General features: G+C 38.6%; 1 protein-coding gene across 2 annotated transcripts in view; it reads right to left on the minus strand.

The window, feature by feature from the left end:
- The window catches only part of ca10a (carbonic anhydrase Xa), a 374229-nt gene extending 358652 nt beyond the window's left edge, over positions 1-15577 (minus strand). For both annotated transcript variants that reach the window (XM_038277949.1, XM_038277948.1), the window contains exon 1: positions 15189-15577. In XM_038277949.1, coding sequence (XP_038133877.1) covers positions 15189-15252 — 64 coding nt within the window. In that variant the 5' untranslated portion in view covers positions 15253-15577. The remainder of the gene's footprint in view (positions 1-15188) is intronic.
- Between the last annotated feature and the right edge of the window lie 371 nt (positions 15578-15948).

The raw sequence follows: 15948 nt of genomic DNA on the forward strand, positions 1-15948 counted from the left end.
CCTTAAAAAGACAATGTTTTCAAGATGGTTAAACATAAATACTACTCTCAACATTATCGTCATGGTTTTTGTTTTTCTTGCCGCTTCTGAATAGCAAGACGCAGAATTGTGACCTATGTTGGTTATTAATGGCATACAGTTCAGATAAGTGTGACCTGGCTGTTCAGACACAGGTGAGAGCTTTGTTGTTCAGACAGGCATGAAAAGATCAGATACAGGGCAAAAAAAATCAGATTTGGGTCACTTCAGGCTGCAGTGTGAGCGTAGCCTGCTGATCAACTGAGTGGTGTATTATTTCTTTTTACATTCAGAAATGTGTGTGCTGTAAATGGAATTCAGGAAAAAAAAAAGAAACCGAGAAAACAAAAATGGAATCTTGACTGAATCTTAACTGAAAAGAAGTATTTCCAAGGTTCAGGTAGAGACCTTAAACAGCATTCGAGAGGAGGCCACTGTAGATGATTGGAATGTGCTAATGAAAAACACAGACCCTGAATTCTCACCAACCAATCTTTGCTCTCCTTCAAATAAATTATTTTAACTTCAACAAAATACACAGGGTGAGCGCAGCACTGCTTGCAGTGGGAAATTTCAGACTAATTTTAATGGCACAAAACTTTCTGCTGGTATGCCTAAAAATGCTTTAAAACTAAAGTGAACCCATAATAGACATCAAGGTAAACAGGGAAAGTGCTTAGGGGCCTCCAGAATAGACAGAGATAAACAAAATTTTATTTCAGATCTTCTTCTTCAAAAAAATTTAATAAGTAAATTACAGAAGCTGCAATTAGCCAACTTTCTCTTTTTCAATAGAAAGAATAATGAGAGGCAAAAGAAACAAAAATCTGCTTTTCTCCGTGCTTTGGTTTTTGAGTTTCTATTGTTAAAAGAAAAAGAGAGAAAAACTTCTAAACAAGAATAAGCATGTGATTTCACTCTTATTGACAAAGTGTTTGTCGTAGTAAGAGTCTGATGAAAGAAAAACTAATCGATCAGGCTATTATCCAAAGCACGAGTAAATTAGAGCTGCAACTAACTTCTAGTTTGCTAACTGATTAATCTTTTGGTTCTTTTTTTGATTAATAGATTTATAATCGGATGGCAAAAGGTTCCAAAAAAGGAGATTTTAGACAGAATTTAAACCGAGTGAGGCTAAAGTGAGTCGTCTGAGGAATTCTGGATGGAGAAATTTTATAAAATCTAAGTTTTAGAGAGAGATAACCTAGCTGGCTGGCTCAAAGAACCATAAGCCACTCGACTTTCACAAAAAAGGCCCTGGTTTTGATTCCCGCTGGGGGGAATGAGCTGCCAGTGTGGATCCTTAGGCAAGACCCTTTCAGGTAATGCCTATTTTGTTAGTAGCCTTTGATGAAAGTGTCTGCTAAATGCATAAACACAAATGCAAAATGTTTATAAATTTTTTACAGTTTTGCTATAACTGCTTTGATTACATTGTTCTTTCAGCTAAAGGAATATCTTACAGTCTCTGTACTCAAGCTAACAAATAATCAATTACTAAATTAGTTGACGATAATTTCAATAATCAATTAGTCATGATTAATCAACTAATTGTTTCAGCCCAAGAGTAAATGAATGATTAATCCAAATAGGGAGAAGGATTGGGATTTGAACATTAGTGTTGAACAAGATTTATTTTTTTCTGTATTATATCCTTGTTGAATCGTTGTAGGGTTTTTTTTCATCATATGGCATAATAAAGGCAACTTGACTCTAAAGTTAGATAATCAAATTGCAATAAATGTGATAATCTTTTAGGGCCCATGCTTCACTCTGTCAAAAATCTTGACATAATTGCTGTGAACCTATTTCATTTGCTGTGCATGATGATCAAATATGTGCTGTAGAGTTTCTCTCCAAAGAAACCTCAGCAGAGTCAGAGGCATCAGTGTGTAATATAATCATGTAATCATTACCTCTCTAATTGTTTCCAGAGTAATCTCTAGTAGTAATTTGTTTTTACTAATACACCAGCCCTTTTGTCACAGCTAAGTGGACATTTTAATTATTTGTTTCTATTGTTATGTTTAAGCATCTTAACTCTATTACAATTACGCAAAGGAAAATGTCTTCTTTTTAAACCCTATCTTAAAATTACAGTACAGAAGGAGCTCAATCTTTTCGAGGCCCACCGAGCATGTTTCCTCCCTGCACCAAGCGCTGGCTCTCGGTTGCATCACAGATTTAAGTCTTGGCACTAACGAGAATCATGTTCTAACTTCTTACTCCACTGTGCTGCATAACAGACATCTTAATAGGTCTGGTTTAGCTGGATTTCAATTTCTGTACATGCATGCAAAGCTTAATATACAGCACATCATTCAGTCCATACTGTGATGTATGCTTAAAGGGAAATTGTTTTTTTATGAAGTAGAAACATATTTTTTTATATAGGTCTTTTAAAGCAGCTCTAAACAAAGGACAGAGAAAATACATTGTTTAAATGTTGGCTTCACGGAGGGCCCCAGAGAAATATTAAATTATAATTGCCTTGTCAATGTGAGGTAGTGAAACATGCTCCAAAATGGTTTATGTCTGGTTTGTGATCAGACTGACCGGATGCTGTTGTCTTGCAAAGCTGACAGCTCTCAAAGCAGATAAATCGTGACGTACAAGAAACAGACAACAAAATCAACCTGGTAAGTTTAAGATTAGGTGGCATTTTTGTATCAGTTCTCCATTTAAAGTTTATTCCACAAAATATTGTTTTGTATCCAAAAGATGACCAAAGATCCCTTGTTTATCTTTAACTTCATCAATATATGGCTGTGCAGTAGATTCCTATTCTGCAGGAGCTGTGATTTAAACAGTTAACACCAGCAACAATCTGACCTCTCAGACAACTCCTCACACCTCAGTGGTGGAAGTTCTGGTTGGAGAAGCTGACAGACCCAAATATTTTCCATGCTTTGGTAGTTCATTTTTCCCTCTCTTGCAAACATATATCCTCAAATGGTAAATGGCATGTACTTATATAGCACCTTTATTCAAGTTAGGAGACTTGACCAAATCGCTTTACACTACATTCATTCACCCATTCACGCACACACACTGATGGTGGCAAGCTACATTGTAGCCACCGCTGACCTGGGGCTCAATGACAGAAGCGGGGCTGCCGTACACTGGCGCCACCGGGCCCTCTGACCACCATCAGTAGACAATGCAGGTGAAGTGTCTTGCCCAAGGACACAACAACACTGAAAGTCGGAGTCGGGGCTCGAACCGTCAATCCTTCGATTTCAGGGCAAACTCCTTCATCCAACGCCACTGTCGCCCTCAAATATACCAGATTTAAAAGAAAATCACCTAAGCCCATTATTCAAAGAGCAGTGGACTGGAAACTTGAATATGTTAAAACTTCCACCCTTTTGTGTGGTATTGGCAGGGGTGTTGCGATACTATACTGTTTGTGTCGCTATACTTGGGTCACAATAAGATATTATGACAATATTGCAATATCACTATATATTGCAATGTTTACAACAGCTATCAAAATTAAATATATAGATAAAAAAGTAAGTGCTGTGTATGTTCAAAAATAGAAATAGAATCTTATTGATCTCAGAATAAAGAAATTCACTCTCTGCACTTAACCCATTCCCCTTGGGGAGCAGACGGCTGCCATTGTGCAGCAACCAGGGAGCAGTGTGGGGTTAAGGGTCTTGCTCAGAGACCCAGAGTGCAGGCTGTTGGGATCAAACTGGGTACTTGTAACCTTCTCAGAGCACAAGCACAATGCTCTAACCACTAGGCCAACATTCTTCTACTGTGACTTCCTCAATTACAGGTATGGAGCTGCATCGCACAGCCGAAAGGCTCCACAGCGCCATCTACCAGACTGGAAGTTCAGAACGTAACCCATTTTCCCTCGTTTTTGGTTAAAAAAACATTTTTTTGTTTTTTTAAATCGATATTAGGAACTTAAAGATCGATATTACATTGAGTGTCCGAAATATATATGACCAAATAGATCTTTTCACCACACCCGTACTTATAATAAATAAGATTGTTTTTATCTATTAAAAAAAAGTTATAATAAAAAAAATAGTAGTATCAGCTTATGTTTTTTTCATGTTTTCACTGGTTTCTATTTGAATTATTTGAAAATAAAAATAGCAATGATTATAATAGTCGTTTTTTCATTAAATGTAATCAAAGTTAGATTTTCAGCGATATCTACTGGTCAGACTGCATGGACATGAACCGCTCCACCAGCCGCTTCTCCCCTTCAAACAAAAAGGAGGCCATCATGGTACAAAATGTCTTCTACAATATCCACGTCACCCTATCAAGTGATGATGAGGTTTGTTTACATAGATAATTATATAAATAGTATTTTACTAGTCTGTGTAGAATATATATTTTATATAGGGCTAAGATAGGGAATATATCCATTTTTTGTTCGACGTCGTTATGTTTTAGTGAGCAGCTTGGCATGGCGCTTAGCAATTTAAACAGACCAAGTTTTATTTGTTGGAAGCATATATATTACCTATTTACAGAGTCCAAGCATTGACTGTGGCATGGGGCTTATTAGATGAGGAAGCGGGAGAGGCAGAGGGCAAAGAGGCCGCGGTGGGCGTGCAGCCAGGGCCAGGCAAGGGGCATGTGCTCCCGGGATGATTGGAGTTGAGGAGGCAAGATTTGATGCTCTCTAAAGAAGGAGGAAAGTTACTGTTTTCAGTAGTTTGAGGAGTAATCTCTGAGTAACATCAGTCTTCATTACCAGTGAACATCATGGATTTTACAAGCAGTGTAAATGCTCGTGAGTAACAGCATTCTTCTGCGTGTTGCTGCCATCTATTGTTCACTACTGTCTCAGTTCAACCCTTTATAATTGCCTCGGTCACATGGCTAGGGTGACCATATTTTCATTTGCGAAAACCAGGACACCTTGGAGCGGGGGGTGGGGGGGGGGGATTTATTGAAATAACAAATGTCTCATCATCGGGATTTGCTCCGTGATCAGAGGAAATGTTACTTGGCGCAGAACAGTGGTGAAAATTGGAAGTTCAGTTTAATATAATACAACTCTGTTAATAGTTCCATCTGAAATGAATGAAAAATAGTTGTTTTAATGGTTACTGAGTCAGATATGTGGCGGTAATGTTTGATTTATCTAAAGGTTTTTATCTGTTACTGTGTAAATGAGTTTGGCTGTAATTTAAGGACAGATTCTAATAGATCTGCAGAGTGGGAACTATAAATCTGATAGGAGTTAAATTTTCTTATTGTTGTTTTGCACAATATGCTTAACTAAGTATTTTTTGTTGTTGAATATTAGAGATTTTGCAGATATATTTTTATACATACATTGTTTAGATTTACTTATGTATTTCTAACCCTTTTATAGAATAGAAAATCCCTTTATTGTCCCACAATGTCCAAATTTACAGCAGCAGAAAGATTATTGAAAATGGTCACACAAATGAGGACCTTAGAAAAATGTCTAAGAATAACATAATAGGGAAGAGTTAAAATATAAACAATAAAATACTGTAAAATGTTTTAACAATATAAAACTGGAGAATTAATAACCAATATGCAGCTATGGACATTTTTACAGTAATGGATATTTGAAAATAGCAGCAACATCAGAGATGTGCAGAATGACAGCAGCAGGTTATTTAACTGACTAAGGTTTCTATCATTACATTTGATTTTATTTGTTCCTGCTCCCAGTGGTTGGAATCTTTATTCCACTCTGGATTCTTGTGAGTGTAGTCTTTGTTCGCTTTAACTTTTTTAAAAATAAATAAATAAACAAACAGTTTTGAAAACCTCGGTATTCATTCTTTTCCTGCTTTGTGTGTCAACTTTCACGGTTGCTAAGCAACAGAGCATACGCCGGTAAAACCTGCCGAAGGGTGGACCTGTTCGAATTTACAAACAAAACTCTTCCGGCCTCCTTATTTTCAAGGACTTCGAAGGATCCAGTCTAGGTAGACCGCGTCCTTGGAGGATGCAGTCCAGGTTTTCGAACAGAGCCTCTGATTAAAAACAGGGCTGCCCGCACTGACGCGGCTCAGGGATTACGTCACACGGAGCGTCATGCGCAGTGAAATCAGGACATTTCCTCACTTTCTAAAAAAAACCCCGGGACGCCCGGGACAGGACGTGAAATACGGATATGTCCCGGGAAATACGGACGTTTGGTCACCCTACACATGGCGATATCTACAGTCGCTAGTTTTTCAGCTCTGATCTATCGTAGCACAAAGATGTCTACGCTCACAAATCCAAGACCTGACCCTCTTTAATTATAAATAGCGATTTCTAAGGTAAGACCCACATTAAGATTGAGACTTTCCCTTTGTAAATGATAAAAAATTATATATGTACTTATATTTCTATCAGTAGAAATTACTACTACTACTACTACTAATACTACTACTGCTACTACTTTAAGCTTCACTGTGACTTTAAGTTCATTGCAAAAACTAATCCTACCATACAGAAATATATAAAACTTTATGATCTTTCTAAATGTTGGAATGTTCAACATTATTTATAAGGAAGATTTTTTTTTATTCTGTCTGATTTTTTAACTACCGTATTTTCACGACCATAAGGCGCACCGTACTAAAAGGCGCACTCTCAGTTATGTGTGCCATTTCTGTATTTAACACACACATAAGGCGCACCGGACTATAGGGCGCGTTTTTTATATACAGGTACATGTCCTCTACTACCTTTAAATACCTCTACTGCGTATTTAAAAATACAGCGGGGGCAAAACTGAGTATGACTGTGCTTTATTCATGTATTTATTACAAAGCAAGGGCGCAGATAGCGTGTACGTCAGGGGTGTTCTGACGTACACAGATTCGAATGACCCTCAATCCGTCCCCCCCACTTTTATAAAAAAAAAAAAAAAAACATACGGCGAAACTCACAGAAAATCAAAAAGCTTTTTCTAATTTACTGCTTTGCAACAACAACATAAAACAGTCAGATCATAGACAGGCAATCGTTTTGTTTAACTGCAGACTGCCTGCGTCGTAGAGATTCTAATCTAAAAGTTATCCTGTCTCTGGCGTTTACGTCTCGAGCCTGGTTTCCATGGTTACTCAGACAGACAGTAGTGGCGGGACAGTTCCCAATTCCGGAGTCCGGACATCAACATGAGGCCAGCCAAACCGAAAAAACAGAAAAACAATTGCATCCTTTTTTCGAAAAGCACCAACTGTAAGTAAACTGTTCATTGCGGTATCATCACCTTGCATTTTTTTGGTTGTCTGTTCGATGTCGCCGTGGAAAAAAGAGTAGAGACGGTCAGTGAGAATAGCGTGAAGAGAGGTGCCAATGTCATAAGGCGGGAGGCAGGGGGAATCGACTGGCATTTATTTATTTATAATTAAATCGACTGTTCCGACTTTTTCTGGAGTTGTTGGGGGTCTTTCAGAAATGTGTAGGCTACAGTAGGCTACTTGAATCCGTATTTATGCCAAGCCAAATGGTTTAGGTTGTTACAGGTTGAATCATGAGAAAAACGAACTTCAAAGCTAGACAAATTCCACTACACAGGGGCGGATTTAGAAAATTTGGGGCCCTAGGCAAAGACAGGCATGGGGCCCTCTGAATTGAGAAGACAACATATAGAACAGACCCATTATACAGATACAGAAATTTTAATAGAATAGAAATTTGAGGATGTCATGTATCTTCAAGTTTGTCTATGTCACTGTAACTCGGAGGAAAAAATAACTCTCATATATATATATATATATATATATATATATATATATATATATATATATATATATATACATATATATATATATATATATATATATATATATATATATATATATATATGTGTGTGTGTGTGTGTATATATAAATAAATAAAAGGTGCATGTCACAGGAAAGACTAGTGATGTTACAAATATGACAATTGCTTAAACTACAGAACAGTAAATTATTTAATCTATAATTAACATGGCCCTTAACATCCCCAGCTGTACACAATAACACACATTAAAGCAATGTTAATACAAAGCTGTAAAGTAGAGTGAGACGTTGATAATAAATTCCTTATGTTTTTTGAATGTATAAATTTAATTATAAAGGACTAAAACACCTAAAACTTATGGGTGATTTTATCACATTTAAAAGCCTGAGATTTTACTGAAATTGGGGCTACTGGGGCTCACTGGCCTTAGATGTAATGAGCGAACTGGAAGTGCTGAATATGTCGCTCCAAAAAAGCACCCAGACATTGGAGGGCATGGTCTCTGCAGTCTCTGTTGTCCAAGAGAGATTACGGGACAAAAGAAAGCCAGCCCACTTTGAGGCAGTCTTTAAGGAAGCAGTGGATATGGCTGAGAAGCTGTCTCTAGAGCCCATTGCTCTACCTCGAACACATAGGCCCCCAAAGAGATATTCTGGGCCAGCACCTGCACACAGGCCAGAATCTGCTGTGGAGTACCACAGAGTGGAGTTCTACAGAGTCCTTGACAAAGTAGACACACAACTTTCTTCATTTGAGGCCATTTATTGAAAAGCCATGTAAAGTACTTATTTACAAATTTGTTTTTGTATATATGTAGGCTTTGCTGTTCGTGTTTCTGTGTGTTTACAGCCTGCACTTAAAGTCAGTCCATGTTTAAATAAAACCTTTTTTTTTTCACACGTCATGTGGCATGTTTGGTGAGTACTTGGTACCAATACATGTTATTTTCTTGCAATGATGGGCAATTAAGATTGATGGGTTATCATAGCTGAGTAATAGCCAGTAATAGGGCTCGGGATCCACGTTGCATTGTGGGACGTCGCAGCCATACTGACTGCTACGCAAACGTAAGCATAGCTCTGACACGTTGTTGTTGAAAGAAGAGACAGAAGTAGAGAGAAAAAATATGTTAAAATCCCTAAAAGGATCTGGAATTTACCGGGACACATTAAATAGAGAAGCCAGGGACCGGTATGGTGACAAAATCAGCATTATTAATAATTTGGATCCATATAAAGTTCCAAACAATGAGTGGAGCACCAATGAGTGAGCGCCTATACTTCAAAACAGTTCCGAAGCTACAAGTCCTTGGAGTCTCATGTGCAGTTCATGAATAGATGGGTTCAGGAGCTGCAGATCATAAAGCCAGCAAACAGTGGGAACAGAGTAATTCGTACAAAGGTAAGCTGTGATCAGAGGGGCTCTGGAACCTGCTAGTTTAGCAACTGCTAACCGCTAATGCTATCAACCACTCACGCATGTAATGTACTTTTAACTAGCTGCTATGTGTTTCAAAGATGTAGTTAGTAACGTTAACTGCCAACCCTCCGGGTTTCTCGCGTATTTGAGCATTTTCCCGCTGCCGTTTTTATTATTTTCCCGTAAAAGATCCCAACTTTGAAGGAAAGAAACAAAGTAGCCTATAAAATAAAACCGTGTATCTTTAACTTACCAGAATGAAAATGCAGGGAACACACTCTCATTGACATCGGAATACTGTGGAAAGTTATGTTCGGTCGTCTTACAGCCGCGATCCAAGCTAGCCGACGACTCTTTATCTCTGACGCTTGGTCTCCATGGTTACGCGTCCATTCAGGAAAGCGGTGGAAAGTTAACCCATTTTCTATGTTTCCATGGCGATCATGTGTTGAGCTGTTACAGCCCACAACACAGCAACGGTTTACCATGGTTGAAATCAAGTTAAGGTGAAATTAATCAAATTAAAACACGGCTGAGAGGGAGCACAGTACGCGGTAGTCATAGGCAGTAGTCTGAGCTGCGGTAAAAGACGCATTCAACATGGCGGCGACGCGAAGTGCTTACGTCACGATGACCAAGCCCTATAGTAACTGTCCCCCACAGTTTCAAAAACCTATCTGCGCCCCTGTTACAAAGTATCAATCAAACTTGGGAGCTGGCCGTGAGACAGACCAACATCGCAGATGACACAGCGCTGTGATCACTCCTAAATTAACTTAAAATCCTGAAACCTGCCGACGGAATATGTTCGCTTTTATTACCGGTATCCTGGTGGCTGCAGTTTAAATTATTTAGATGAAAAACACCTGCCAGCCACCGCGTGAACCCGCAGGCTGCCCGGCCTAGAGGCTGCTGTTGAACGGATTTCTACTGTCGGTGCACCGCTGGTATGTCGGGGTCTGAGCGGCTCCAACAGAAATAGATAATCTGGATGAACTGACTGCAATTATTAAGTTTTCAGGTGGACTTTCTCACTTAAAAACATATTAAAACTACTTTATTCCCACTGATCACAGCAAATATAGCTGCAAGATTTAGATTATTTAGATGAAAAAACACCTGCCAGCCACCGCGGTGAAGAGGAGGAGACCCGGCCCAGAGGCTGCTGTTGAATTAAGTTTTCAGGTAGAAAAATAGAGCGGGAGCAAAACTGAGTATGATTGTGCTTTATTCATGTATTTATTACAAAGTATTAATCAAACCCATCAAAGTCATCATCCTCTGTTTCTGAATTAAACAGCTGCGCTAAATCAGACATGCCAATTTCCCCTTCTTCGCTGTCAGTCACTTTCCGTGCAGCGCGGCTCCTCAGAAATAATGCCGGCTTTTGCGAAAGCTTGAACAACAGAGCCAGCAGACAAGTTAGTCCAAGCATCTACAATCCATCCGCAAACTGTGGCGTAACTTGCCCGGCGCTGCCTTCCACTTATCCTGAAACTGTGCTCTCCGTCTGTCATCCATCGCTCCCACGCCGCTCGCAGCCTTACTTTGAACGGCCGCTTCACACCGATGTCGAGCGGTTGAAGTTCCTTTGTCAGACCCCCCGGGATAACGGCAAGCACACCGTTCATTTGATTCACCTTTTTTTTTCACATCGGCTGTGAGATGGGCACGCAGCGATGGTGATGCGTGGAAAAAACCACCTGGTCTCCTCACATACACCTGCCTTTCATCATCTTCTCATCCATCCAGCCTTTTTCATTTGCGTTCATATGTCATCAGAGCGCTGTGTCTGTCTCGCTGTCAGCTCCCAGATCAGCTTCTCTGATTGGTTGATGCGGAGCGTCCAGCAGCAAAACTTCAATTTTTCCATCTCGAGCAGCAGCAGCGCGTTGGCGGTGCGTCAGACGCTGCGGGACCTTTTGCTGCACCTATACATGCGTCAACCATTGACTTTGCATGTAAACTCGCTGCTTCTGCTGCACCTGCTGGGTCCGGTTCACACCGATGTCGAGCGGTTGAACAGCGAGCACAGTGTTAATTTGTTTCCCCATGTTTTTCACATCAGAGATGGGCACGCATGGTTACATATTAACAGCGATGGTGATGAGTGGAAAAAAAAAACACCTGGTCTCCTTACATTCATTCACTCTTTCATCATCTCCTCAATGAGGTGGTCTCAAAAGTTGCAGTTACAACACACATAGGGCGCACCGCACCAAAGGGCGCACCGCACATTTTGAGGGGAAAAAAAGACGTTTAAGTGCGCCTTATAGTCGTGAAAATACGGTACCTAATTTTTTAACTAATAGGGGGGAGGATGGTACTGCCCCCCTGAAGGAGAGACCAAATCCCCCACTGCCCCCTATCTTCCCTTGTTTTCTCACAAGCTTCAAATTAAACATGAATTTAACAAAGAATAAAATATATACATCATGTATTTATCTTTGTATGTGAATATGTAAGTAATGAAACCAGCCGCAATGGCAACATATTTCTAGATGGAACTGCTTGTTCCATCCTCAGAGAGAGAGAGAAGGAAGGCACAGATTCAGAGGATCCAGCCACTCCAAAAAGACCACCTGTTATTTATTTATTCTTGATGTAAATTATATTTAGTGTGTTCAGCAATTATTTTAGCTCTCCTATAAGTGATGCCTTAAATAAGTCCTATATGGTAAGATTCTAAAAATTTATTTATTTATTCCTCTATTTATTCAATGGAACATTGATTTTCTCAGTTATACTAAACCTAGAATTTGTCTTTGTTTCTTAGAAGAGAGATTACGCAATAAAGTTAGCTATTTAGTGAAATTATTTATATGTATATATATATATATATATATATATATATATATATATATATATATATATATATATATATATATATATATATATATAATGTTCTATGATGACCATTAGAACCTCAAACTAAAAACATGGGAAAGAGCCTTTCCACAGAACTGCATTTAATTTTATTTTTTTTTGTATAAATCATATTTCCAGACATAAAAATATATAATGGAAATTGAGAACTGATTTGCAAGATGCTAGCACATATGTAAAATAAACATACACACACACTGAAAAAAGTGTAACATGTAATTGCTCATGCAAACTAATGCCTTTCACTCTAAACTAGATAAAATTATTGATTTGATTATGTAAATCATTTTTTTTTTATTTTGAGACATCAAGTTTGATTCAACCTGAAGTAAATACATGTTGAAAGTAGGGGTGCAGAAAAAAATTTATTTGAGCTCAAATTGCGTTTCTAACATTTAAAGATTCAGAATCGATTCTCATTTTCTTTAAAAAATATTTTTTTTGTGGGTGCAGATGTGCCTTATCAGGCACCGTAGTGTTTGGCGAAACCAATGAACAGTGTGAGCTATGCACAGGCATGCCAGCGTTAGCCTAGCAGGCTACAGAGTGGTGTGTAGTGTTGTGTGAGCTACTGTGTTTGTTGCCGCTAAACTATGGAGGACAAAGAAAAAGAAATTCAATCGCCTCTGCAGTCTTTAAAAGCAACCATTTGGAAACACTTCTGATTTTACCTTCAACCCTTCCCGGGTAAGAAAGGGCTTGACATGACTCATGCGATTTGCAGAGATTGCAATGGTAAAGTTAAGTATTTCGGGAGTACTTCAAATCCCCGTTCTCATCTCGAAATGTTGTAAAACATTTACAATTATAAAGTCTTTATAAATGTACTCTTTTTTTCATGCCAGCAGACTGTAATAGATCCTGAGAATTGTTTTGAATCGTAAATTATTTCTGAATTTCTGATTCGAATCATTTGGATTTAAAAGAATCCGAAAAAAAATCGAATTGTGACCCCAAGAATCGATTCTAAATCGAATCGTGGGAATCCCAAAGATTCACAGCCCTAGTAGAAAGGACCCAAAACAAAGTTTTTGATTTCTCTGAATGTGTATATATTTATTCATGGCCTGCAGGTAATTTTTTTTGTTTGGATCAAATTTGAACTGCACTGTGGCTCAGTGGCTAGCGCTTCGAATCCCGACCCAGGATCTTTCTGTATGGAGTTTGCATTTCTCTTTTGGTTGTCTCCAGGTAATTCGGCTTCCTCCCACAATCCAAAAACATGGTTTTTAGGTTTATTGGCTTGTCTAAATTCTCATATGTGAAAAATCTAATTTGGTTAGATTTAAATTAACTGGTTTCTATACAAGCAATAATTCTTGTTAATTTAGTTAAAAGTAAGTATATTAGGTTTGTCCGACGTCAATATATTAGTTTGGTTCATCAACTGAAATGTTCATAAAATCATTTGGAACAGGGCAAAGATTTTAAGTTGTGTCAAGTGCAGTATTATTGTTTACATCAACATATTATTATCAGGTCAAAACAAGCGATTAAATTCAGATTCTGTGAAGTCAAATATCTTAGATGTGTGATCATTATTGGTTCATACCTAACCCTGATTCTAACCCTGATTTTAAACTCCATTCACATCTTAGTCCTGAACCTAACACCTAAGCCTAAAACAGAATTTGTACCAATAGGGACCAGACATTGGTCCCCTCTAGAGCTCTGTGTGCTAAGATTTATGGAAAAATGTCCCTCTATGTAATAAATACCCCCCCCCCCCCCACACACACACACACACACACACACTGAGCTTCTTGAACTGCTGCCATCAGACAAGCAGCACCACATCAAAAGCAGAACCATCAGCCTGCATCACAGACTAATGCCTCAAGCTTTTAAACTGTTAACACAATATGAGACCACGACCTTTACAGTATGTCATCCGTTTTATTTGTGTTGGATTACTGCAGTTTTACATTATTCATTCATGGCTTTTCCACAAATGTCATTGATATGGAATCAATAAATATAATAATGACGCTCATAAATGAGAGGATCAGACTGTTATTTTTTTCCCCCTATCTAAAGAAGCTGAGTTCAGCTTTGATATTTATAATTATAACTGAGACAAATATCTTACATTTGAATCTAATTTTACAAATAAAAGCAAATGCAAAAAATAAGAATAACATTTTTAAAATGAACAAATGAAAGAAGAAAGAGGATGAAGATGAAAAAGTGATATTCACCAAACAACTTCCTTAAATTAATGAAAAATAGCATGGAAAAGGATTTGAATAATTAACCAAAAGGAATAATAGAAACACATAGACAAGCAGCAGGGAGGGGCAAGTCATACTTGATTTTTTATGTATTTCTTTTATCACCATCCCCCGGAGAATAAACAGAAATTATACCATGCACAGACAGATATACGCACGAGTTACCATTTAATTCCCAGATTTGCGTCATTTAGAACCTCTGAACATATCCACCTGTCTTATAGCCCATTTCCAATTTCAACATTTTCAACAACAGTAAAAGTTAGAAGTCATCATTGCATCCAGGGGTCTACTAATGAACAGACCCATTAAAAGTGCAATCATACTGAACATCAGAGATACCAGAAAGGAAAAAAAAAGCAAAAGACGCTTCATCATCATGCCTACAGAAAACCGTTACGCACGGTGAAATCTACAGCGCAACAACACTGCAGAGTGCGTAAGCTCCTTTCTAAGAAGTTTCCGGAGTGCAAAGGCTTCACTCGGACCAGAGGGAGGGTTTATAAAACCAGAAGAAGAGAAATATACTCTAAACAAAACATTTTATTTGAATTTTCGGGCATTTTAAAGTCCACACCTGACGATCAATCGTCAAATATTGTGCATCCAGTCATGGAAACTGAAAAAAATACACATAGTGCTGGTTTTATTCCATCTTAACAATCACTGGCACACATGCGGAGTGGCTGATGCTTTAAGCAACACAAAGAACATGAACTGCAACGAAATTTGAGGGCATCAAGTGCATCCAGAAGCGCTTTTCCAGTGGAGTCTTTATCCAACACACGCATCTACTGCGCCCCACGTCCAACAGCAACCCGAAAAGTCCCATAATCTCTTGCTTAAATGCGTGTCTATATGTAGTGATTGCACAAGCCCGAAAAGGCGCAAACGACTCACCTGATACGCACACGATCACATTCGCTTGAAGAATGATCAATATCTCCCAAATTATATCCATCATCTGTTCTCATTCCACGCGCATCACGCACACGATTGCAAAAAAATCAAAATAAAAAAAAAATGGGGCGAAACGAATGTGAATCGGGGGCTTTCAGGTTATCAGATGCTGAAGTTGTGTCCTGTCAGGCTGGATCCCGCTGCACACCTTCCGCCAGGTATTCTCCACACCAGACGCATAGCAGGTAATCAGATCTACAAGACTGGCGATTGTTTTCACAGATCAGAAAGATCCAAGAACAGATTCCTTCAATAGTTTACTTCATAGTAATATTCCAAGCGCATCACTCCACCCGTCCGCTCATCCATCCGGTGCCGTCCGCTTTATAAAAGCGCTCAGAGAAATCTATGCGTCTTTTATTTATAACCCATAGACATTTGTGGGAAAGTAAAAATAGAAACGGAAAGATATTGATATTATTGCATCTGGAAGAGGTATGGGTTCTTTTCTCCTGCCTGGAGAGGAACCCACAACTCAAAAACTCGCTTCCAGGTGCAAACCTCCGATCCAGACTTCTGCGCGTCAGCGGGACGTGCCAGCATCAATTTGAAGAAGGTGCCAACTGCACTTCCGGAAAGCGGCTTTCAAATTAAAACCCTACAGGTTTAAAAAAATATATTTAGGTCGGAAATATATTTTGTTTTTATAAATATTGATTTTTTTAATTCAGTTGTAGGAGGCAAATACAATAAGAGCACT

The sequence above is a fragment of the Cyprinodon tularosa genome, unplaced genomic scaffold (genome assembly GCF_016077235.1).
Source record: "Cyprinodon tularosa strain WSP-4 unplaced genomic scaffold, ASM1607723v1 ctg136, whole genome shotgun sequence".
Classification (NCBI taxonomy): domain Eukaryota; kingdom Metazoa; phylum Chordata; class Actinopteri; order Cyprinodontiformes; family Cyprinodontidae; genus Cyprinodon; species Cyprinodon tularosa.